Source organism: Cyrtonyx montezumae, unplaced genomic scaffold, assembly GCF_038088225.1.
Source record: "Cyrtonyx montezumae isolate F1298 unplaced genomic scaffold, pur_monq_1.0 scaffold_7, whole genome shotgun sequence".
NCBI classification, from domain to species: Eukaryota; Metazoa; Chordata; class Aves; order Galliformes; family Odontophoridae; genus Cyrtonyx; species Cyrtonyx montezumae.
The window spans coordinates 1049630-1073390 of record NW_027072078.1 but is presented as its reverse complement, the minus strand read 5'-3'; the positions used below and the strand labels follow the sequence as shown (position 1 = coordinate 1073390).

The 23761-nt window shown below is 52.0% G+C and overlaps 1 protein-coding gene across 8 annotated transcripts in view; it reads left to right on the top strand.

The window, feature by feature from the left end:
- Nucleotides 1–23543, top strand: part of PCBP3 (poly(rC) binding protein 3) — a 38600-nt gene extending 15057 nt beyond the window's left edge. The window contains exons 2-14 of one of the 8 annotated variants that reach the window (XM_065750778.1): nt 1164–1235; nt 1341–1364; nt 2242–2274; nt 2975–3091; nt 3399–3530; nt 3819–3947; nt 6376–6519; nt 8468–8509; nt 10425–10503; nt 11113–11172; nt 13562–13614; nt 16188–16357; nt 23419–23543. In XM_065750778.1, coding sequence (XP_065606850.1) covers nt 1167–1235; nt 1341–1364; nt 2242–2274; nt 2975–3091; nt 3399–3530; nt 3819–3947; nt 6376–6519; nt 8468–8509; nt 10425–10503; nt 11113–11172; nt 13562–13614; nt 16188–16357; nt 23419–23461 — 1095 coding nt within the window. In that variant the 5' untranslated portion in view covers nt 1164–1166 and the 3' untranslated portion in view covers nt 23462–23543. Of the gene's footprint in view, nt 1–1089; nt 1236–1340; nt 1365–2241; nt 2275–2974; nt 3092–3398; nt 3531–3818; nt 3948–6375; nt 6520–8467; nt 8510–10424; nt 10504–11112; nt 11173–13561; nt 13615–16187; nt 16358–17720; nt 18657–23418 lie in introns of those variants that run through there. The other 7 variants (XM_065750783.1, XM_065750782.1, XM_065750780.1 and 4 more) reach the window with 7 other exon arrangements.
- The last annotated feature ends 218 nt before the right edge of the window (nt 23544–23761 follow it).

The window sequence follows — 23761 nt, the reverse complement described above, 5'->3', positions numbered from 1 at the left end:
ACTGCATGGCTTTTGTCCATTCTGAGCTTGGTAGGAGCCTACTGGAAGAGGACGCTCTCTCAAACCCATCTCGCAGCCATTTGTGCACTGCTGCGTATTTATGCATCCCGACTGCCTCTGTGCTTCAAAGTAATATTTGAGCAGTGGTTTACCTCCCTTTTTTTTTTTTTTTTTGCCCAGAGATGCCCCTGTATGAGCACAGGAAAATAGCAGATGCTCGTGGCAGAAAAATCTCCCATCTGACATCTACCGAGGGATTAAATAACACAGAGGAATATTGCTACACATCTCATGGCATTGCACAGGGGAGGTTTCTGGCACTGTCCCTGAGACAGGACTGGTCTCCCCATGCAGTAGGCTGCAGAGACATTCAGATGCCCACTCCTTGCACTGAGATGCTATTAAGGAGGCACTGGGAAAGAGAAGGGAGGATTTCTTTCAGGGCTGTGATTTATCTTCCCCTGCCTCTGAAGCACCAGTAGCAATTTTCCCTCTAGAGGGCAGAGGAGGAAAGAGAGAGTATGGGATGGGAAGGGAACATGTCAGCACCTGGAAAATGGGCAGAGGTTTCATGAGATATGTACAGCTGGACATGCATTCCTCGGACACAGCGCACAGCTTACAGATCTGGATTAAAATCCAGAAATGCAGTGATTAGCACATCATCTCAGTCCTTCCTGCTCCTTGTTCCTGGGGTCTGATGGATATTTCCACTGATAGAAGAGCTGGCCTTTCCAAGACCCACTGCTCCAGATTATCTGAGTGTCCATTCATGCTTGGAATGGTGCATTTTGGTTTGCCAGATGTGTGCCCTGGGTCTTTCTAAGTCCAAAGTCTTTGGCCAGAGGGTTCTACCAGCTCCCTGCTCCCTTGTCACAGAGTCATAGGATCACAGCATCGTTTGGATCTGAAGGGACATTTGAAGGTCACCTAGCCCAGCTCCCCTGCAGTGAACAGGGGCATCTACAGATAGATAGATACCCATGTGCTGATTGTGGGGTGGCGGAAGTGGGGGTGGTGAATCCATGAGGAGGGATCAGGAAGGTGAACTCACCCCAGAGATGTCTGTCCTTGCCCCTGTGTCCCCAGGTGATACAGCTGTGCCACTGCCTCCTCTTGTGCCGGGGCACCCTCCCACTGACACCGTCTCCCATCCCCGGTAGGAAATGGAGTCAAAGGTCTCCGAAGGCGGCCTGAACGTCACTCTCACCATCCGGCTGCTGATGCATGGCAAGGTAACGGCTCCCAGCAGGGCTGCACCCCTCTCCCTCTCCTGCTTGGCTTATCCTCGTGTCTTGCAACACCATTTATGCTGTGGTGTTTTTCTGTTTTCTTGGTAGGAAGTCGGAAGCATCATTGGAAAGGTAAGCACATTTTTGAGATATGTGTTTTGGTGCTTCCTGAATTGCCTGCAGCTTTTACTGTCTGTGCTGGGGTATACGCCAGTTATCTCTTCCCACAAATATCCCTTAGATGTTCAGTGAGCTGCATTGGTGTGACAGGAGTGGTGAGAGACTCACAGAGAGGTCAAAGACTGCACCCCCACAAAGAAAGAGCTCATCTAGGACAACTTCTGGCTGCTTCTCTGGGGTGGCAAATAAGTGTTTGTCATCATATGGCTTGGAAATGTAAATCAAACAGATTCTCTAAAAATGGTTAAGAAATGCGATGCAAACCAGCTTTAATTCTTGCCTCAGAGATGACAGGGCACCATTTAGCTCACGCAGAAAAGTCCTTGAGGTGCCTGTGCTCCATGGTTAAGTCTTGGCTATCTGTGGTGGCAAAGATTTACAACACTGACACCTTATTCTTTATGCTTGCACCTTATTTCTCCATCAGCTTTTCAGGCCTGGAAGGAATCACAGTTGCACCTGTTCTGTATCTCGTGACAATAGAGCTGTCCACGGATACTAGAGCAGGAACCATCCTTCACGACCACTCTGAAGGGCCATCTTTTTCAATCATCTAGACAGTTGATGAGCTTTTCTGTGAGGTTCTCCTCCAAACAGGAAATCTAATCTGTATCATGCCTTGCAGACGTGGGAGCAGGGGTGAGCTTGGATCATCAGCCCTTCAGCTCACCCGTCATGTAGGGTGGATGGAGGGCCAACTGTGACAGAGCTCCCCAAATTTTTGGCTACGTGCTGCAGTGTGTTAGAGAGATGCAGATTTGGAAAGGTTGCTTTGAAGGTGAAGGTCTTGAGTTTTTACAATGGTCTGTGTTTCTGCTTCTTATTTCAGAAAGGAGAGACTGTGAAGAAAATGCGTGAAGAGGTGAGCAACTGATCCATTAAGTGATTTAGGAGAGAGGGATGAGGAGTGGGAAGGGCTGGCATCTCTTCTCCAGACACAGGGCGATGACCAGAGCTGTCCCAATGGCTCACTGCCCTGTGAGATATGTGCAGCTGTGACTCCCATCTTTAGTCTTCACCCAAAGATACCCAAGCCAGCTGTCCCCAGAACAATTTTGTCTGGTTTTCTTGATCCCAGTCAAATTCCTGTTGTGTTTACTGGGAATTTTCCAGGGACAAGAGCTTTCCGCTTCTGAAACACTGAAATAAAGTTTCGCATGAGATGAGAGAGTTTGCCCGTGGTCTTTGTACCTTTATCTGCCGAAGAGTTACCAGATCACTAAGCAGAGCTCTTCACATGCAGTGCTGCCAAGGGCCACTCTTGCTTTGACAGCACAGGTTCACATTGCAGTGAATTATTCAAGGCAGGCCTTGGAAACCCTTTCTGGGGGCTCAGGGTGAGGCAGAGCTGGAAGTACATGGAGCAAGAGTGGGAGTTTTTAAAGTTAGATGGGATGTCTTCACGTTGTGACCAGGGATCAAGTGTGCAAAGTGCTACCAGGGCTCTCCGAGTTTCTGCTCTTGGGTGCTGAGGATATACCTCAGAAAAAAAGATGTGCTGGAGGCTGCATCCAGTTGCTTGCCAGGCTGTGGCTGCTTCAGGACTGCCTTTCTCTTTCCAGAGCGGGGCAAGAATCAACATCTCGGAGGGAAACTGCCCTGAGCGGATTGTAACCATCACCGGCCCCACCGATGCCATCTTTAAGGCTTTTGCCATGATTGCCTACAAATTTGAGGAGGTGAGTAATGCGACCCTTTCCCCCAAGAGGGCAGAGTAGGAGGGTTTTCATGCAGTGTTGGGTCCAGCAGTACATCCGGATGCCCTCAGCCCATGCATACCTGGCTGGACTCGCTCACCCAGTACACGACCTTGGCGCAAAGCCTTCCCAGTTGCTGCAGACATCTCTCTATGGGCAAGAACTGAGCCCAGCCTGGGTCTGGAAGATGTGATCCCTCCTTACTGGTTTGGGGCATTTGGGTTGGGCTGTGTGGCAGATGTCTGGGCTGGGGAACAAGGGCTGATGCATTGTCCTCTTCCTTCCCCAGGACATAACCAACTCAATGAGCAACAGCACTGCTACCAGTAAACCTCCGGTGACTCTGCGACTGGTTGTACCAGCTAGCCAGTGTGGCTCGCTGATTGGCAAGGGAGGCTCCAAGATCAAGGAAATCAGGGAGGTAAATCACACCTACCTTAGTTACTGAGGGTAACTGCAGCTCCTCAGAGGTGATCTGCATCCTTGGAAAGGGGGATCCTCATGCACTGGCATTGTGCGTCAACGCGATTCCCAGGATGGTCCCTGCTGATGCAGGAGTGTTGTCATGGGTTTGTCCCATGGGATGTGCCACGTCCTCTCTAGCATGAGGCTGCAGCTCTCTGGGGGCACGTGGCATCAGAGCTGGAGCTGGATGGAGGGAGAGGGCTTCTGCAGTGAGATTCCTCCTTCTTTCTCTTTCTGTCTCCAGTCCACAGGTGCTCAGGTTCAAGTGGCAGGGGACATGCTGCCCAACTCCACGGAGCGGGCGGTGACAATCTCGGGGACACCCGACGCAATTATCCAGTGTGTCAAACAGATCTGTGTGGTGATGCTGGAGGTACAGTCTGTAACAAAGGGGGTAAAGTATATAGGACAAAACCTGCCTGGCATCACAACAGCACTGAGAGCTGTGGATCGTGTCCTTGTCACTGTTCACCACGCATTAGCGGACCACACTCATTTCCTGGTACCTTCGTCTGAAACCCACCCAAGTGTGTTTTCCCCATTGTGTTTGTGTAATTTCTAGTTTGCCAAACTGGAAACCAGTTGGGTGCCTGAAAGGAGGAGGTTTGTTTCACAGCACCGGGGGTTTCAGGAGCGGGGTGCTGGGAGGAGGAAGCCAGTACATCTGCTGTGCTGGGATAACTGAGAGGGTGCCAAGGTAAGGGAGCAGTAGGCATGAACCCAAGCCTGAGCTCCAGTGAGGCGGAGGTGCAGAGAAGGCAGGTGCTGAGCAGGAGCCACGGCGTGCATGAGCATATGGCCAGGGTGCAGTTTGCTGGGAGAAATTCTTATCAAAGTCCTCTGCTGTGGAGCAATGCTGCCATCCCGTCAGCTCATTGCTGGAGCTGACTGCAACCACATAACCCATCTGCATGCCAGCTGCCTTGGAGAAGCTCAAGAAGGAACCCATTGCTGCTACTACACAGTGACATACCTGCTTCTGGTGCCTCCCAGAGCCAAAGGCACGAACACTGCTCTGCTGGGTGACCTTAATGCTGCTGTTTCTTTATGGCAGGGAAGAACACGTTTCACAGAATCGCATAATGGTTGAGGTTGGCAGGATCTCTGGGTCCATCTGGCCCACCCCCTGCTCCAGCAGGGACACCCAGAGCAAGGTGCCCAGCATCACACCCAGGCAGCTTTTGGAGGTCTCCAAGGAAGAGACCCCACAGCCTCTGGGTACCTGTGTCAGGGCTCAGTGTCACCTGCACAGCACAGAAGTGCTGCCTGATAGTCAGAAGGAGCTTCCTGTGCCCCAGTTTGTGCCCAGTACATCTTGTTTTGGCACTGGGATGTTTGCTGCTGCAAGAGGACACCGAGGCGTGGTTGAGACGAAGCAACACCAGCCATAAGCAACTTCAGTTCACCAGCAGAATGGATAGAGAGGAACAGCTGTGGACCTCAATGCCAACAACTGCTGGTGCTCACATGGACACGCTGTGCTATTAGAGGAGTGTGAATTTAGCCATGAAGTGGCTCCAGGTCATGCTCTGTACTGTGGCAGAGATGGGCTCGAGGTGATGTTCACTGTGTGTTATAAATCTTGAGTGATGGCTGTTCTTGCTGACCAAAACAAGGGTTGATATTCCTCTGTATGGCTCAGCAACGGGAAAAAGCAAAAAAAACCAACCCCACAACATTTCTTGCAGTCTTAAATCTGGAAAGTCCCCCAGCTTTAACAGTTTGCAGAGCTGCTCCTAGTAGCTTTTATGTCTCCAGTTATCTTACCACAGAAATTCTCACTCATTCCCTCCAAGATCTGTAATGTGATGAAAGAAGAAGCAGGTTTGTGGTTATGCACACAATGCTTTGATCTCACAGCTTTCCTAAGGAGATTTCAATATGTCACGTGGCTACAGAGAGACGTGTGGAGGAATGTAAAGAAAAAAGGTGGAATTTTCTACGAGATAATGTAATTTATATTGCCCATCCTGACGTGTTAGTAGCAACAGAACTGTTTTGCCTCCGGTGGGCTCAGAAGGCTTTTATCTGAAATCTCTCACAATCCCTAGAAGTCTCCCAGATCTCAGCTCCTCTGCTGCTGGCACCTGCCTGGCTGCTCCAACAGACAGCTTCCACCATGCATCTTGGGGATGAGATCTCCTGAAATGCTCACAGTACTGTCTGAGAGGGCTGATGCAAATGGAGCTGCCTCCAACTCCCAGCACTTTGGCCAAAGCAGCGGATGGGGCATGGGAAGCTTTGGTGGCAGGACAGCACTTTGCAGTGCCTGGGTGGTGAGAAACCAAGCCAAGCCCTGGATGTGCCAGGTGAAGATATGATGATGGTGAAAATATGATTCAAGGAGAGCTGCTGTGTGGGGATGCTTGCGTGGGCTTGGCAACACAGTGACACACCACATTCCTCCCCACCTCCCTGCAGCTTGAAGGCCATTATGGGGTGCTCCAAGAAGGGTCTGCAGCCCAGCATCAGCCCGGACTAGGGGACAGAATGCGTGTAGAGCAGAGCCAAGGTGGGGAAGCTTGTCAGGTGCTCCAGGGTGCTGTGTGCACTGGCAGGGGAACTCCTGAGGGTGTCCTCCTTGTCCACTAAAAGCCCATTTCCCCCATGTCTTCCTGTCCAGAGACGCTGTCTGCCCGGTGTGGGTGCTGCTGGCCGTGGCCCCGGGGGCTGCACTCACCCCGGCACAGCACGGCTTTGGAAGCCCGTGCTCCGTCGGGTGCTTTCTAATGCTCTTTTTGCTGCTGTTTCAGGAAAGCTGTTCTAATGTTCTCTCTCCCTTTCCTTATCCCTTTTCCTAGTCCCCACCAAAAGGTGCCACCATTCCCTACCGCCCAAAGCCCGCCTCCACCCCTGTCATTTTTGCAGGTGGTCAGGTAAGAGCCGACCCGCTTGCAGCCTCCACTGCCAACCTCAGCCTTTTACTGCAGCACCAGCCGCTGCCCGTTAGTGCACTCAGGTTTCTTGCCTTCTGACTTGCATGGTGTCATCCCATCCGTGTCGTGCCACAGCAGCCAGACTGAAAGCTCCTTGCAGAAGTGGGGACAGGGACAGGGCTGGGCCGGCAGGGAGCATGGTGCCCTCATGCCCTTGGGGCAGAGCTGGGGACAGCACAGAGGCTGTTCTGTATTGGATGGGTCTGTCTACTTGAAATGCCGATTTTGCTCATAGTCACAACTGTAGGAGACCTGGCTCAATAACCAGCTTGATTTTTTTATCAGCGTTTGCTGATAGCTAAGCAAGGGGCCATGCGTGCAGGAATATTTCGTATTTTCTGGCATTGGCTATCTAATTAAAAGGAACTTTGCATGCTGCAAATTGCTATCAGGTGGGCCAGGCTCCTTCTAGCCTGATCAGGGCTGGGCTGTTCCTCTACTCCATGGAAGGGTCAATCCCTGCAACCAGTGGGAACTCCTGTTGCAGGAATGAGCCTGGGACAGACTATGTCACATCGTGCCATGGTAATCCAGGCTAAATCAAGGCTTGCAGTGGCTTCTGGCAGCTCTTAGAGGTGACAGAAGACTTCTGTGTGCAGAATAGCCACGTATGCAACACGTGCCTTAAGTCTACACGAAGCACGTGTTCCCAGCTGTGCCTCTCAGTTAAACCACTGAGCAATTGATTTCTACAGGGCATGGCAGGAATGAGTGTAAAGCACTGGTTGGCCCATGACCTGGTGGGAGTCACCTGGTGCCACCTCCTACACCACGCAAGCTGTCTGATGTCCTCCCACCCCATAACGAAATAGCAGAACAGCAAGCTGTCAGACAGCGTGCTGAGTTAGCATCTCGTGGTCATTGCCCGAAGCAGGGTCAGGGTCTTATGCAGCCTGAGCAACCATCCTGGAAAGGAGCTTTGGGTCCAGCTGCCTGGCGAGCAGTACTTCTCAAAAGGGAGAGTAAGAGGCAGCACACTCCTGCTGCAGGGATGCTGCAGGATGCAGCGGGCACCGTGGGCAGCAGAGCTCTTCCCCTCCTGCCCCAGTGAGCCCCTCTCAGCCCTGGCAGCTCCTCATGGGCCAGGCAGGAGCGAGAGGCTCAGTCTGCATCCCTCCAGTTCACCTCCCTGCCTTTCATTTTGCTGCTTCTATTCGACCTCTCTAATCAAAATCCAAAGGCTAAATCAAGATGCCGGGAAATGCCGGACTCCTCAGAGCTCTGTGTTGTCCAGGCTCTCCCTGGCAATAAAGGCCCCATTGTTTTTGAAGGATGCAGCACACGTTCAGGAGGTGTTGATGGTTTCATTTTTTGCTTTTTTTTTTTTTCCTGGCCATCTTTACTCTCCCTTAATCAAGTGCTATCCATCTCTTAGACCGTTTCTTTCGGAATCATCTGAGTAACGTGGCAACCTAGCGAGATACATCTTGCTAACTGGTTGAATCCAAAACTTCGGGCACTCTGGTGGCTCTCAGCACACAGTGGTGCTTATCTTCGGGTTACTTACAAAAGAGGAGGGATTACAACAAGAGATAGTAATAAAGGCAAACCGCCTAGCCAACATCTGCACGGATTTGCCTGTTGTAAGCCACGGGATGTCTGGCAGCAGCCTCTCTGCATGGCCACATGGCACTGCAGCAGAGTGATATCCACCCTGAGGGATGGCATGGCTCCCTGTGCTGCCGTGCCTGCACTAGGATGCACGTTTAGGAGCAGAGGGCCGTGGAGATGCCATCGTGCACCCCTTGCACAGAGCTATGGCTGCTGAGCACCTTTGCACAGTGAAGGCCGTTGCAGCCTTGCCTCCCCCCTCCATACAGCTCTGGGATGTTTGAAGAGCTGTGTACTTCTTTGGGAAGAGCCAAAGCTCTTTCTCCAGGCTGGCATCCAGCTCCCTGCGCTGGGAGGGCTTCAGCACCTCCTGCCTCCTCTAACAGCCTCTGTTTTTCCTTTGCAGGCCTACACAATTCAGGGACAATACGCCATTCCACACCCGGATGTGAGTTTTACTCTTGTTCTTCTTATACCCTGTTATGTCACCTGCATGCTACTGCTAGATGACAAAATATTAATATTAGACAATAATATTAATAGCATATTCTCAAAGTAACTGGCCATGCGTAGTCTCTGTAATACCTTGAATAGCCTTATAACCTGTGAACACACACTTTATCAATTCTGAGGACTTGGCCTGATGCTAAATTGTTCTCACTGTCCAGTGCTATCCCTCTGTTATGAGGCCAACCAGATCACACGTTTTGGGCCTCAAAATGATCAAAATGAGAAAAGGAAGGGAAAAAAAAAAAAAAGGAACTTATTTTCTATACCTCCCCTTATCCTAGAGCACTGGTCATCCGATGGCTTGTCTAGATGTCTGGGTGGGATGGGAGAAACAAGAGCTTTGCCAGTGCATGGTTTCCTAATTGAAGCAGGGCCACGTCCCTTCTGTGGGATCCTCATCCAGGTGATGAGGGATGGGAATGGGGTTCACTCGTGTTGAAGTCCCCCTGCTCATGGCTTATTCTGATACATAACCAAGGACGGGTGGGGGACCCACAGTGCGTTTGCTGAGGGGCACACGGGGAAGGGGTGCTTTTATAAGACGCTGCTCTTGGGGTGCAGCTCTGTTGGTTCGATGCGTCTTGGGGCTTCTCCTGCCCGTGGCAAGTTGGGTGTTGAGTTGTTCCATATTCGTTCTCCAGGCCAGCACCATGGCCCCACTGGGGACGACCTGGTGCTGTGCTTGGTCTGCAGGCTGGGCTGTGTCTGTAGGAGCAGTGTCATCCCCTGCGTGTAGCAGAGGAGCGTGGATATCACTCAGTTTTGGTGGTTCGGCTGTCTACATGATGCCAGAATGCACGTCCTTTGAAGAGCTCACTGTAATCGCTGATCAGAAATATTCTGTATCGTGTGCGTTTCACTTCAGCTCCCCAGAGCAGAAGAGAAACGCGGCCGCGTATTGCAGTGGGTGGATCATCGTGTTCTTGTCCCAGTTTTCCTTTGCAAACCGTGCAAACGACTTGTGTTTTCCTTGTTACTATCCCCCTCTGTTTGACAGGAATAAAATGCAGCATAGCACGCAAAATGCTTTGGAAGTTATTTAAGCTTTCATCAGCACTGGCGAAGCAGCTTCTGATCCTCGCTGCTGCTGCGCTCTGCTCTGCTCCTGGCAGATTTGCTGAGCCCTGGAAAAAAAGCCATGCGTGCGAGGGCCGTGCTTGCCATCCCCCCCCCCCATCCTGCAGCCCCTCTCGTGAGGATCTGTCATTTTAAGTAGTGCTCCATGAAGAAACCCATCCTGAAGATAGTCTGGGGGCATTGCCCTCGCTCTTGCAGGTCGCCGTGTTTAGCAGACCCCTTTTGCAGACCCAAACGCCATTGCTGAAATGCAAGCTCCTGCCCTGGTTTTCCTCCCTCTGACAAGATCTACACAGATCCACGGGAGCTTTGTCTCCTGGAGGACTTTGGCATTGCCTGGGGTTGCTAAGAACCAGCATCAGAACTGCTTCTGATTGCGTGGAGAACACTGTAGTTCTTCAGTTAAGCAGCAGTGATGCGAAACCTCTGTGTGGGTGCTGGTGGAGATCCCGTCCTCACTAAAACACCAGAACATCTGATGGGCTGAGAATGGGCTTCTAGCTGGTATCGTACTTCACACCCTGGCCAAGCACTTCTGCATAAGATTTGGGCTTTATTGTATCTTACCCAGGCCAAGTCCTTTTGTTAATGCTGGTTTTGCCATGTCTCAACATGGCTTCCAGTTTTTTGTTAGTTTTTTTTTTGTTTGTTTGTTTTTTAGGTTTCTTTCAGTTTGTTTTCTTTCTCCGTTATAATTTGGTTCTTGCTTTTTGGTGTGACTTGTTGTACTCTATGACAATAACCTTCTTAGCTCTAATGTCCCTCCTACCCCTCAGCAGTTGACCAAGCTCCACCAGTTGGCTATGCAGCAAACCCCCTTTACTCCCCTTGGACAGACCACCCCCGCTTTCCCTGGTACGTACCCACATGCCCTTTCTAGATATCCTTCTCTTCTTACCTGTAGAGTTTCTCTCTCTTTCAAATATCACTGTATCTAACGGAAACAAATAGGAGAAGTGAAGCCGAGGTCGCAGTGTCCACGGGGAGAGGCTAGCAGGGAGGTTAGGCAGAAATCTGGGGGATGTGGCAGCGGATAACCGTGCATGCCCGCTCTGCTCCCTGCCTTGCCGGCTTTCTGAGCAGAAGGACGATTATCAGCACCACCCTTCCCGGCCAGCATCCCCCGCCGTGCGCCCATTGGACCGGGCAGGATGTCCCCACATCCCGCGGCGGCAGCGAGAGATGCTGTCCTGCAGGATGCGGCTGGGAAGGCACTGCGGTGCCGGGTGCTGGTGTGGCTCACCAGCCTGGGCTGCAAAAACGCTGCTGAGAGCTTCACAGCGAGCTAGGAAGCAGATATAGTGCGCAGGGGATGGCAATGCTGAAAGCTCAGAGGTCTAGGTGCTGGATGGAAATGCCTTTTCTGACCGTATGTTCATCATATTTTGAGCTTCCTAGATGAAGTGACATTGCTTATCTCCTCGAAGGCAAAAGCATTAAATCTGTTTCTTCTTTGCTCTTCAGGAGAAAAGCTGCCCTTACATTCCTCCGAAGAAGCTCAAAATCTGATGGGCCAATCATCAGGTAAAATACAAAGCTACAGGGAAATCAGTAGGTGGCTGCCGAAATATATTTCTGAAGTAGGACTGTGCCACTGTTGTGCTCCTGGATAAACTGTCTTGTTTGTGGAGAAGAGAGCATGTTTCCTGGTGGGCAGTATCGTGCCTGCCATCCCCTGTGTGCAGCATGTCCGAAGGGAAGTACCTGCAGTTTGCTACCTGTTTTTGATGTTTGTGTGTAATGGCCATCTATCTAACAGAAAGAAGTCAGCGTCACCACCGCCTTTCTTCTGTTTAATTTTGCACAAACTTCATCTAGAAAGCATAGAGAAATACTTGTGGGAATAGCAATAACATGAAATTCTAGCTGTCTCTCAAGTCGTTCAAGGATAGCTGCATTTTTAATGGAACAGGACCCTGAAGAGCCAAATCACAGCCATCTCGGAGAAATTTCCATTTCAAATCTCCCTGGCAGTTGCAAGGACACGTGCTGAATGTGCTTTCATACCCTGCTGTTGCTCAGGGAAATCGCCCCAAGACCTCCCGGACATGCTGGGGCGCGCTTCCTGCCTGCCTTGAAAGCATCTGGGAACATCACCCAATCACAGAGCAAGTGGAAAGAGACCCAACCAGGTGGTAGCAAAAATGAATGTTGTAATATTGCTCCACAAATCCTTGTTCTCCACACACCCTTCTTTGCCCTTTGCCATTGCCTGTGGCACTGATCCTGCCCTAGCCAAGCATAGGGGTGGCCCAACCCTGGAGATGCTCTAGACCAGGCTGGATGGGGCTTTTGGCAGCCTGCTCTATGGGAGGTTGTTGGACTCCTCAACCAGGAGCTCGGAGTTGGGCTCAATTATCATTATGGGTCCCTCCCAACTCATGATTCTATGAAATAAGGTGCCCCTGTCCATGGCAAGGGTGGGAAATGGGTGTGGGCTTTAAGGTCCCTTCCAACCCAGTCTGTGATTCTTTGATTCTGTGTCTCCTCGTGTTGCATCCGTGGGGACTGCATGTGTGTATCAGAGGGGAAGGACCTGGTTTGCCAAAATAAGCAATCTCCAGGCTGTAACAATAGCCTTGACAACATGGAGGGTGATGCAGTGCCCCCAAAACCCATCTGGGAGAGGCTGTGGAGTGCTGGGGTGGCATGTGGGAGGAGAAGCACATGCATGAAGGGCGTTTCTGTGGACCCGTCCGCCCTGCTCCTGTTCTTAGTGGTCTGAGGGACGTGGCCGTGTCTCTTTATGGACACCTTGCTGTGATTCAGTACCGAGGCTGCTGCCCCCCAGCCAGACAGACGGGAGAAGCCCTTCTTCTGTGGCACAGAGGGAAGTGCAGACCAGCAAAATGTAGTCGTGGCTCGAAGTAGGTGCTCAATGCTCCCAAGGCAATGGTGCATTGCCGTGGGGATGCCCCTCTGGTTTCTGTGACTTCAGTGCTGCTGTTGGGTTGTATTACAGCAGTGAGGCAGTGCCACTCTTCTGCTGCTTTTTTTTAGTTCAGCCTCCCCCCCCCGCCCTTAATTCTGCTCTTTGCTGTGATGCAGATCTTGCAGCCTTTTGGACTCTTGTGCACTCTGCTGTTAAAAGCCTTCCCTGGTTGTTTGTATGTTGTAGAGATTACTGCAACTCCCTATTAGCTACCAGCCAGCTTCTGTCCAACAGATTAGGATGTCCCTAAACCGACAGTGATTTGATATGGAAATCTGTGAGAAATGCAGGCTCCCACCTGGCTGTGAGCACCCATGCAGCTGTACACACAGGTTGCTCTGCTGGCTTCAGCCTTTGCCACTGCAAAGGTGAGCATTTGTCCTGTCTCAAGAGAAGCTGGGAGGGAGCACTGTGCTGTGCTCACTCCTTGCTGCAGGCAGAATGTTTCCATGTAGTTTTGCAGGGAAGAAGGCTCTCGATCTGTGTGCTGTTTGCCTTGCCCTAAGAGGATCTGTTGGCCTTGACTCTAGCCAGCATGTACATCTTCAGTTCAGCACTTTGTCTGCTGAGCTGCTTTCCTAGGAGAGCTGTGCGCAGGGAGGGCTAGAGAGCACACAAACAGCCCTCCTCCAGGGTTGTGTTTTCCTGCTGCTGTGCAGAAGAGGACTTCATGGGAAGGGGCTTATCCCATCTCCGAGGGCTCCTCTGCAATGATACTGCAGCCCTGTGCTACGCACACCTTCTTGGAGTCAGCCCTATTGGGGGACAGAGGGTCGAGTGGCACAGGAGAAGGTGGCACCCCGCTCAGATGAGGCAGGTAGAACCGTCTTCCTCCTCCTTGTACCGGAGTGTGTGATCCCCTTCCTCTCCCAGCCCCCAAGCAGGACGCAGCCTTTGCAATGTCGACTGCAGCAGGGAAGTACTGGCGACCTGCTGCGCTGCTGCTGCGAGCTGTAACCATTTTCCCTTGCATATGCCCAGGTTTGGATGCCAGTCCCCCGGCCAGTACTCATGAACTCACCATTCCCAATGATGTAAGTACCGTGGCGCTTCCTCCACCTGTGTGTGTGTGTATGTCCACATATATACATATATATATACACACATATATATGTAAAGATGTACAGCCTTGTTACGTGTGTTTAGAGATGCCCCTTCACTGTCTTCACCCATACCTTGTGCACAGCTCCACAATCTGGTTGTCTGGGGTCATGGAGCACCTCCTGGGCTCTCCTCCGTTGGTAGCTTTCCTAGGGAGAATCCTCCTCTGTGCTCCGTTTTTCTTTCCTAAGTGAACTTAGTGCTCACGAAAAAAGCCCAGCTGACAGCATAGGGAAGGGCAGGGAGCTCTCAAGCCCCAGTGTAATTCCTAGTATACCACTGGCAGATCTGGGAAGTTTTGGACCTGTCTTTCTGAAGGACAGTGCATTGTGTTTGGGTACTGGCAGCAGTCAATGTACGGGTCTTACAGGTGGAGGCACTGTGGTGAAGTGGATATTGTACTCAGATGTTGGTCAGAAGGAGGCCGGAGTTGTGGTGGTCCCAGAGAGATGCAAAGAGGCTGCTCGGGATGCTCAGATGGGAGGAGGTGAGATGGAGAGCCCAGGCAGACAGCACCTGGACCCAAGGTCTTGCTTGCTTCTGGACTGGTTGCCATGGGATGAAAACAACTTGTGCACAGTGGAAAGTGGAGAAACGATGTCATGACTTGGTCCCCGCCGTCGTCACCTACCAGACCACCATTTCTGGATGGAGTCTGGAAGGCTGTTTGCTTTCCTTCTTCCTGTTTAACAGGCTTTTATTATCCCAGTGAGGAAGCCCTGAAAACTACAGCACTGGCAGCAACAAGGGCAACTTTGGTAGCGTTGGGTGACTCTCGAAAAGGAGCCTTTCCTCCCTTTTAGCATGTGGAGCAACCTGCCATGGGACACAGGACCACTGGGAGCACTTGCTAAAAGCCTGGCTAACATCAGAGCTGCGTGGTGTTGGCTGCATCTTCTTCCCATCTACTGGAAATGCCCCGTGTTGCTTTGATGGCTCTGAAATTCCTGCTACTTTTCCTGAAAACAGAGGACAGTCTTGGCTGTCTCAGAGTGAAGCGCCCACTGGCAGGTTTGGGCAGTGCAGAGCAGGCTGAAGTTGCACTGAAGAGAAAGGAGAGTCTGAGGGAGTCTTGGGATGAAATCCAGCTTGTCACTCCTATGACTGTCAGAAACTTGAACGCTGTGCCAGAGAAGCTTAAATTCTTCTGGAAGTCTCTCTGAATAGGTCTGGTTCTTCGTGGCCCCCCAGCAGGTTCCCTGCAGTACGTCTTTGTTAGCTGAAGCACCTCCAGGCTCTCTGAGCTATTTCTGAAGACATGGATGGGCGGCTGTTGGGCTGAGTATCACACAGCAGCCCCGGAGACAGCAGATCTTTCCACTTCTGTGATGGGTGTATGTTCAGATTCCTTAGCCTTCGCTCCAGGCAGTGATGAGATGGGCATGGCTGGGGATAGCTCTCGCTTTGTGGAGCTAAAAACCCATCACCATGGGCTGACAGTGAAGCTTTCTTTAGGACTTACAGAAAGAAAACTTTTGGAACAGCACGGTGCACGGCAGCATCATTAGTCAGGAAAACTGCAGGTCCTTTCTCTGCTCTTACTCTTCTTTGTGGGAGCTCTGGTGTCCTGAGAGAGCTGCAAGGAAAGAGTCCGCCCAGAAACACACGGACATCTGTTGAAATCCAAGCACTACAAGGGACAGGACAGCAGAACCAGCAAGCATTGTCTCTCTTTGTACAGCCAGCAACAGAGGTCCAGCAGCTGTTGAGATGAGTGAATGTCCCACATACAGAATTCCTAGGTGTCATGGTGGAAGGGCGTTCAAATGCTGATGGCCAGACAGGACAGGTTGGATATCAGGAAAAGTTTCTTCACCAGAGGGAGATCAGGCACTGGAACAGGCTCCCCATGGAAGTGGTCATGGTACCGAACTTGCTGGAGTTCAAGAAGCATCTGGAGAATGCTCTCAGACGTACGGTCCGATTTTTGAGTGGTGCTGTGTGGAGCCAGGAGTTGGACTCAATGATCTTTGTAAGTCCCTTTCAACTCAGGATGCTCTGTGATTCTGTGACACTCAGGAACACCTCATCTCTGTGTTGGAACAGCTGCATGCCTTACCCAGCTATGGTGGTGCGCCTGTAGGTCGGTGCACAAACACTTGAGAGCAAGGATGAAGACACCCTCAGGAACCACTGAGAAAATGCACACTTTCCCTAAGGAAAACATTTTTATTTTGTTTTTTTGAAAGAGCCTGTACCTTTTCCAGTGGAATTCTTCTGTCCTGCAGCACCATGGAACCTCCTCGCAGGGCAGTGAGGGAGATGCCAAGAGTGCAGAGGTCAGAATGAGTGAATGATGCTAGCAGCGAGTGGCTGGGGGACACCTGGGTCCGGGCTGATCCCAGGGGCCCTGCACCCATGTTCAGGTTGGGTCTCCTAGTTTCGTGAGCACTGAGGTCACGGTGTCTCCAGGGCAGGGCAAGGAAGGCTCCGGCTGCGCGGTCGTGCTCATGTCCTCAAGCCGTGCTGCTTCACGCCGTCCCCCCCCCCCGCGCTTTCTTTCTAGCTAATAGGCTGCATAATCGGACGCCAAGGGACCAAAATCAATGAAATTCGGCAGATGTCTGGAGCACAGATCAAAATCGCCAATGCTACGGAAGGGTCATCGGAGCGCCAAATCACCATCACAGGAACCCCCGCCAACATCAGCCTCGCTCAGTACCTCATCAACGCCAGGTGAGACCCGGTGGCGGGACGGCTGCCACCCTCACTCCAGGAGGGTTTTGCTCATAGCGGGGCAAAATCGCCGCCTTTCCCCGCCGAGGAGGTAGCGCTGGGGAAGGGCACGGAGACGGATCTGGTCTGGTGGCGGGAAGGCGTTATTTGGGACCTTGCTGTGAAACCAGCCCTCTCTCGCTACCTCCTCGGAGCCTCTCCCACGTGCTTCCAGGCCTCCACCAATGCTTTCCTCCATCGAATGAAGTCAACCAAGCAGTCCAATAAACAGCAGACATGGGAATGGCCTGATCGCTTCCTTTCCACCTCCCGGCAGCATGGCAGGGCCGGGGATGCTGCAAGCTGGGCTGCGCGCGGGGCCACCTGCCACGGAGCCATCGGGGCACCTGGGTGGGCCAAGTGGGCAGGTGGCCCATGAGCAGGGGGCATCTGGCTGGCTTCGTGCTGTCTCTCAAGGCCATCCGTCCGTTTGTCCATCTGTCCACGCTGCTGCTGGCAAGAAGACGGGGTGAAGGCAGGGGAGCGCTGGCAAGGTGTGCGCAGGCTGTCCCTCTCCTTGCACCCACCCCACCTCTACCCTGACCTTCAGCAGACTCCGTCACCCCCTCCTCCCTGCTGTCCAGCCCCATGGCACCTCCCCACCGCCTCCTGAAGAAGGAGAGAAAAGAAAACCAAGCGGCTCTGTCAGTGGAAAGGGTTGTCCAAGGGAAGGGGTTATGCCATGGCAAAGGCAGAGATGGAGGGTGACCTGGTTGAGGGGAAGGATGGCACACAGCTTGGCCTCTCCCTCAGTTTGTGAAGGCAGAGCAAATGAAGGAACTGGGGGAGTTGTAGGTAACAGGCCAATGGGACGAGGACTCTGAGGCCGATGCTTGCACCTGCTAGGAAGGATTTTGGTAGAGGCCATGTGCTGGGACATGTCCTGCCAGCACCCTTTTTGCATGGCACCTCCGCTAGGGGCATTCAGTGAGAGTCTTCAGCATCCGCGCTTGAGCATCCTGAACTGTCCATGGTGCTCCATGTGCTCGAGACACCAGACGTCTGGCTGGTGGCTTTCTGCCATAAGCTGCGCTGTCGCCACCACCTATGAACCTCCTGAGAACCACAGGAGGAGCCCACTGAGACACCAAGCACTGGGAAAGAATTAACACTTAGCCCCCAGTTCAGGATAGGGACAGGGTGATTGGAGAGAGTGGATCTGTCTGCACAACGCTGAGCCTGTGGGCGCCTCACCAGGCACCCTGTGGGCCATAAGCAGGAGAGACAGTGCTGCCCCACAGGATCTGTGTTTTCTTTTCTACTCCGTTGATTAAGCGCTTGTTTTTGTCTCCCCCGTCCCTCTCTCTGCCCCTGTCTATTCTAGGCTGACGTCTGAGGTCACTGGAATGGGCGCACTCTAATTTCCACCCACCATCCTCCACTCCGCACCACCCGACCCTCTCCAGCCAAGGGCACTCCACCCAGCCTGTACAACCTATACATTTACTGTCTTCCCCTTACCTCCACAGATACTCTTTTCTTTACTAACAGATATATATATATATATAAATACACATGCATATGCACCCACTGGAACGTTTCTTTATGACCTCCTTACTGTGCTCCTGAGATCGCTCCTGAATTCTTTGGTTATGGTCCTTGTTTTCAGCGTATGGTGTAATTACTTCATCTTCTTTCCAGGAGGGGCCAGGGAGAGGGGGTTTCACTGGTGCGACTCGAGAAGACGCCAGTGTCTCCAGTGTCAGTCTAGTGTAGCCACTTAAACATTTGCACTGACATTGGCTGTTCATTGCCATAGCCTATGGCCCCGTGACACCACCCAGAGCTGTGCTCGCTGCCCTCCTTGTGGTCTCCCCAGTGCTCCCCCTGCATTTGCTTCACCCCTGGCCTTCCCTTGCCACCTCATGCCCCTACCCCAAGGATAAGGTGTAGTTTTTCACCCCTGTGTTGTTTTGGAAGCAGAATGTGTGGGAGCCAAGCCTACGTGCATGCATGGGTTCACGCACAGATGTCTCTCTTTGCGACATGGCAGGGTCCAGACAAGTCATTTTTAATACTCAAGGAAGGGAATCTCACTCTCTCACACACACACACGCAGACACAAAATTCCATTTTTATAACTAACAAGCAACTGGATGCAGGAAGAATTCAGCTGTACAGGATTCACACCCCCAGGGGCCCATGAAAGCACTCTTTGACAATCCCCACAAGCAATCTTTGGACAATAGCTCAGGAAGATCTGTGAGCCAGCTGTGTTTGTCAGTGTTTGTGTTCAATAAATGTCTGTGCAGCTCTGCTACCAACGGGCTTTGACTGTTCTTCTCCTGGGCCACCCCACCATCCCCAGTACCATCCTTCCCTTTGCACCCCTCTCCATCCAGCAGCTTGGAGGGAAGGTGGGGGGTGTGTACAGAACCTTTCCGTTATGATTATTTTGTTTATGAAAAGTCCCAGTGGGTGATGCACTTCCTGAGTGATTCTAGGCTATCTTTTTCACCAGGGAGGGTACTTGGCCTGCACAGCATTTGGTTTTCCAAACCAAGTTATGCTTGTCTTCATGGTTACACTCATGGTTATGATTACGGTTGTGGTAATGGTAGGACAACATGCATCTCCCCACCCTCTTGTCTGGACAGATCCACTGTGTCTGTGCCCCAAGCCCTTCCCCTGCTTTCTGCTTCCAAGCTTTACATCTCTCTATTGCCACTCAGAAGTGGGAACAAATATATTTTCCATCAGTCCATCTGCTCCCAAACAAAATGTGCGGCACCCATTTTCCCCATATTGCAACCATTGCAATACATGTCTGCACTGTGACACATGGGAAATATATTGCTTCTCCCGGCAAGCCCTGGGGCTGGATGCCTCTTCCCTCTCCCCATCCTGCAGAGCCTCCCCTGGGCAGGGTGGTGGGGCACAGGCAGCAGCACGGCGAATTGTCAGGAGGACACAGGTGATTTGGGCACAGCTCAATGGGTCAGATGGAGCCTCTGTGTCTGTGCAGATGCCAAAGCTTCGGTCAGTGAGCTGTGTGCAGAGCGAGTGAGGCTGAGTGCCTAAGGGCCTAGCAGAGTGGTCTCCATTGCCCTTGCTTTTTCCTGGCTGTGAGGCTGCCCCCACTGCACTGGTGGGCTGCACTGAGGTGGTGTCCTTGAGGACGGATGCTTTGCCCAGGGACCAGTGGTTCCTGCAGATCGAGGCTGTTCTGGATCTGCACTCAACCTCACGTGAACCCATGGGTGACATCCTCTGCCTGGACCATCCTCACCAGGAGTCCCAGTCCGCCCGTTCCATCAAATTCTGCTTTTGGTTTTCATACAGGCTGCTGTTTTGTTTTAGCTATCCAGAGGCGACCTACAACGGAGAAAGATATCTGAGCAGCTCTGGCTGGGAAATGCTGCGCTGCTAATGAAGCTGGGCATTTCTCAAACTGGGAGTACAGAAAATAACAAATCCAGGCTGGAGTCCTTCACAGCTTGTCCCACTGCTAAGGGACCCATCCTCGAGGGAGAGGGGCACGGCCTTTTCTCCTACACGTTCAGGCTTCAGCAAGCATGCCTACAGAGCTGAGCCCTCCGTAGGTTATTTTGCAAAGAGAAACAACAACAAAATCAAAAAAACCTAGTTTTATGCAGGAATCTAGCTGCTTGTCCATTGTTATCTGGACTTGAGCAAAGCCTGGAGAAAAAGCTGATTAAACAACAGTTGCCGTATCTGCTGGGGACATGCTGATGACAGCAACAAACTCATAAGGAATGCATTAAACGCTTCCTTGGTACAACTCAGAAGAAGATGGCATGAAGATTGCCTGTTTCATTTGGAAGAAGTCACAGTGTTTCTCTTTCACTTGTGAGATGTCCTAGTTTTACATCCAATAGGAACTCAGAGTGCTGCAGTGTTGCGTCCACAGCCGTGTCAGTGGGAGAAATATATGCACATCTTTAATACTGAAGTGAATATTCAGGACAATGCGGATGTCACAATTGATTAACGGAAGAGCTTTAATGCATTGCTTGTCTCTCTCAAAGCAATGCATTTTATCCAGAGTGATTCAACATTTTTGGAAGTAACTGGCTCAGCAAAACTCTTTGGGAATGTGTTATTTTGTGAGAAACTGGGATTTTGGCAGGAAAGAATTGGTGCAATAACTCATCCTGCTCCAGACCCCAGAGTGTGGTGGGGCTGCAGACGAGACCGAGCCCATTGTGTGGCTCATATCCGACCCAAGTCATGCTCCCAGAATTGAGTGCAGGGAGTGTTGCTGTGCACGTTTTTCTAGATTTTATTTGCAAAAGGTTTTTCAGCAGAAATAGTACATCGACAGAGTTGAAAAAAAGAGTGCTTCCCCTAAGGGAAAGTGACTTTCACTAGAGAGGCTCTTTAAATTGAAATTATTCTCATTTAGTTATAATTCAGATGTTGCGGGGTTTTTTTCTTTTCTTTTTTTTTTTTTTCATGCATTAATGCTAGTCACTTTTAATTATGCTAATTTAAAGCTTATGGTCCATTAGAAAGGGTAATTTTCCCCGCACAGGCAGCGTTTTCAGTGGAAAGGACGAGCCCTTGCTCTCGCTTTACTCCCAGCGCAGTCACTAGATGTCCCCCTTGCTCCGCGCACCCCGCTCCGCATCGTCCGATCCTCCCTGCCCCCAAGCTCACATCCGTACATCCAAGCACCCGACTATCCATCCACCCACCCACCCACCCATCTCTCAGTCCATCCATCCATCCATCCATCCATCCATCCATCCATCCATCCATCCATCCATCCATCCATCCATCCATCCATCCTTCCATCCATCCATCCATTCCATGGACTGTGATCTGGAAGTTTTTTGTACCCTAATGGAAAAGCATAAAATTTGGAAAAACCCAAGATAGGGGCAATATTTGGATGTTTCAAAGGGTTATGATGTCAAACTTAAAAAGGATAGGATTATATTAGGTATGAGAAAATGCCAGTGAGGCCCTGGCTGCCCAGAGAAGCTGCAGTTGGCCCATCCTTCACGGTGCTCGAGGACAGGCTTTGGGCAGCCAGGTCTGGGGGGTGTCCCTGCCCATGGCAGAGGTTGGGGCTGGGTGGGTTTCAGTGTCTTTTCCAACTCAACTCACTCTGTGATTCTGTGCTTCTGTGGTTCTGTGGCTCTGTGTGCATGCTCCCAGCCCCTTCCTCTTCCTACCTGGGCATGTTGGCTCCTTGTACCATGCTGTGTGGATGGACATGAGAGAGGTGGGCGTTGGTGGCCAGCAGTATTTCCTGCAGTGGATCAGTGCAGCTGCCCAGCTGGAGACCACTGCCATGTCCCAGTGCAGGATTGGTCCCACCAACTCTAGGTCCTTGATGAAGACCCCCTGGCCTGTTGGGGCACCCATGTGGCCATACCGGCACCATCTCTGTGTCTGCTAGCCTCAGGTCCCACCACATGCTCTTCTTACACCACTTGCACCAAGGGAGGAGGCTCCTAGCACGCAGCCCCAGGCTGCAGCTGGCCTGACAAAGCAGATTTGATCTTGCTGGCCTGGTGTTTCGCAACAGAAGGAGATTTTCCAGGGAAGGTCCCCAGAGGCCCCAGACCCCTCCAAGTGGCAGCTGGCGCCAGCACAGAGCTCAAATGGAAGGACATGCAGGAAGGTCAGGGTCTGAGTCCAGTTTCCCTGCTCCCATGTTCAGCTGCAGAGATTTGCTGAGAGGGATATTTTTGCTTCAATAAATAAATAATAATAAAAAAAAACCCCAACAACAACAAAAAAAGAAATGCAGCTGTGGATCTTAATCCACTGTGCTATGCATGGAGCCCGAGGCCTCCATCCAAAGGGTAACGTGGCAGTGACTTTGAGGAAGTACTGAATGTACCAGATGTGCAGCTCCTTGAGCGCCAGATGTGCGCCTTCCCCCGCCCCAGCCCTGTGCAGAGGAACGAGCGATGCCGAATCACCCTGAAAGCATCCCGCAGACTAAACCTCGCCAAGCTTGAAGCCTGAGTGGCTCTGGATTCCCACAGCCATGTTCATGTGGCTCAGCACAGGGACGTCCCTTCCCAGAACACGCACTGGCGCCTGCTCCGCACGCAGGGAGCAGACACAGCTTGGCGACGTGGGGTGAGGCGTGCCCCGTGCCCAGCCTCAGCCTGCTACTGATGGACATGCTGCTTCCATAAGAAGCTGCTTTGATTCTGAAAGGGAATGCTGGGCTGTGCGTGCTTGAAACGCTCTCCAAGCACTGCATTCTGCCTCCCTGCAGGCAGCGTCTCAGCAGCAGTGTTTGCCCCTGGAAGAGATCCTTTGTCTGAATGCATTTGTGTCTGCAACAGAGAGCAAGGAAGCACCAGGAGAGGGGATTTATGCTGCTTGGCTCCGGAGCCTGGTTGCATTCTGCCCCTCTTCGTGATCCCTAGGGTTCCTTGGGGCAGTGCAACAGCCACAGCACAGAGTGCTGGGCTGGGAGAGTGGAGCAGCATCACCCTGAATCTGGGGTTGCACCCGCTGCTGGAGTCAATCCAGGATGACAGAGCAACAGGCAAAGGGAAGTAGGGTAGCCCCAAAGTTTTCTTTCTGTGGGTTGTTTGGAGGGGTTCTTCTGGGAAAGGTTGCTCTGGGGGTAGAAGGAGCAACCAGCCACATGCTGGTTCCTGCTCTAGACAGTGCTGTGTCCAGCCCTGCTCCTGCCTCCCACATGGGAGTGCCGTGCTGCAAAAAGGCAACACTTGCAGCCCTGAGAAACTGAAAGCTCTGCTTAAAACCAGTTTCCAGTTACACACGGATGCAGTTGGGCTGTGGAGAGCAGGGAGGTGCTCTGCATGGGGATGTAGTCCATTGGTAGGGGTGGGCATGGTTTCTGGACAGTATCCAGGGGAGAGCAGCCCCAGTGGACATGGCAGTGCAGAGAAGTGCGTGCTGGTCCCACACTCCTTGGTGCTGAGCACACGTGGGTGATGTCAGCACAGTGCTGGGGATGTTGGGGCACCCTGCGGGGCCCTGTGACTGTGCAGCACTGCTGGGGTGTCTCTGGGAGGAGGAGATGTCAGCCTGGGGCCTGACCATCTCCTTTGGTTGGCCTCCAGCTTTCCAGATCCAGAGCCCCACGGGAGGACCTTCCCTGCGTGACCAACTGCAGCGGCTCGCACCCACGGTGCTCACGGTGCCCCAGCGCTACCTGCTTCTGCCATCAGCCTCACATCTCCACCCTTTGGCCTCCTGCTGCTTTATAATGTATTTTGTGGCTTTTCTGTGCAAATGCAATAAAGCTCTCGCTGATTGTGGTCCCTGGTGTTTGCTTCAGAACAGGAACGCCGTTCCCCGCAGCCCCTGGAAGGGTTAAGGTGAAGCTCATCCCACGCAGCCCCACGCATCAGCTGGAAAAAGTGGCTCAGTGCGCTGGCTGCACTCAGCATCAGGAAACAATCA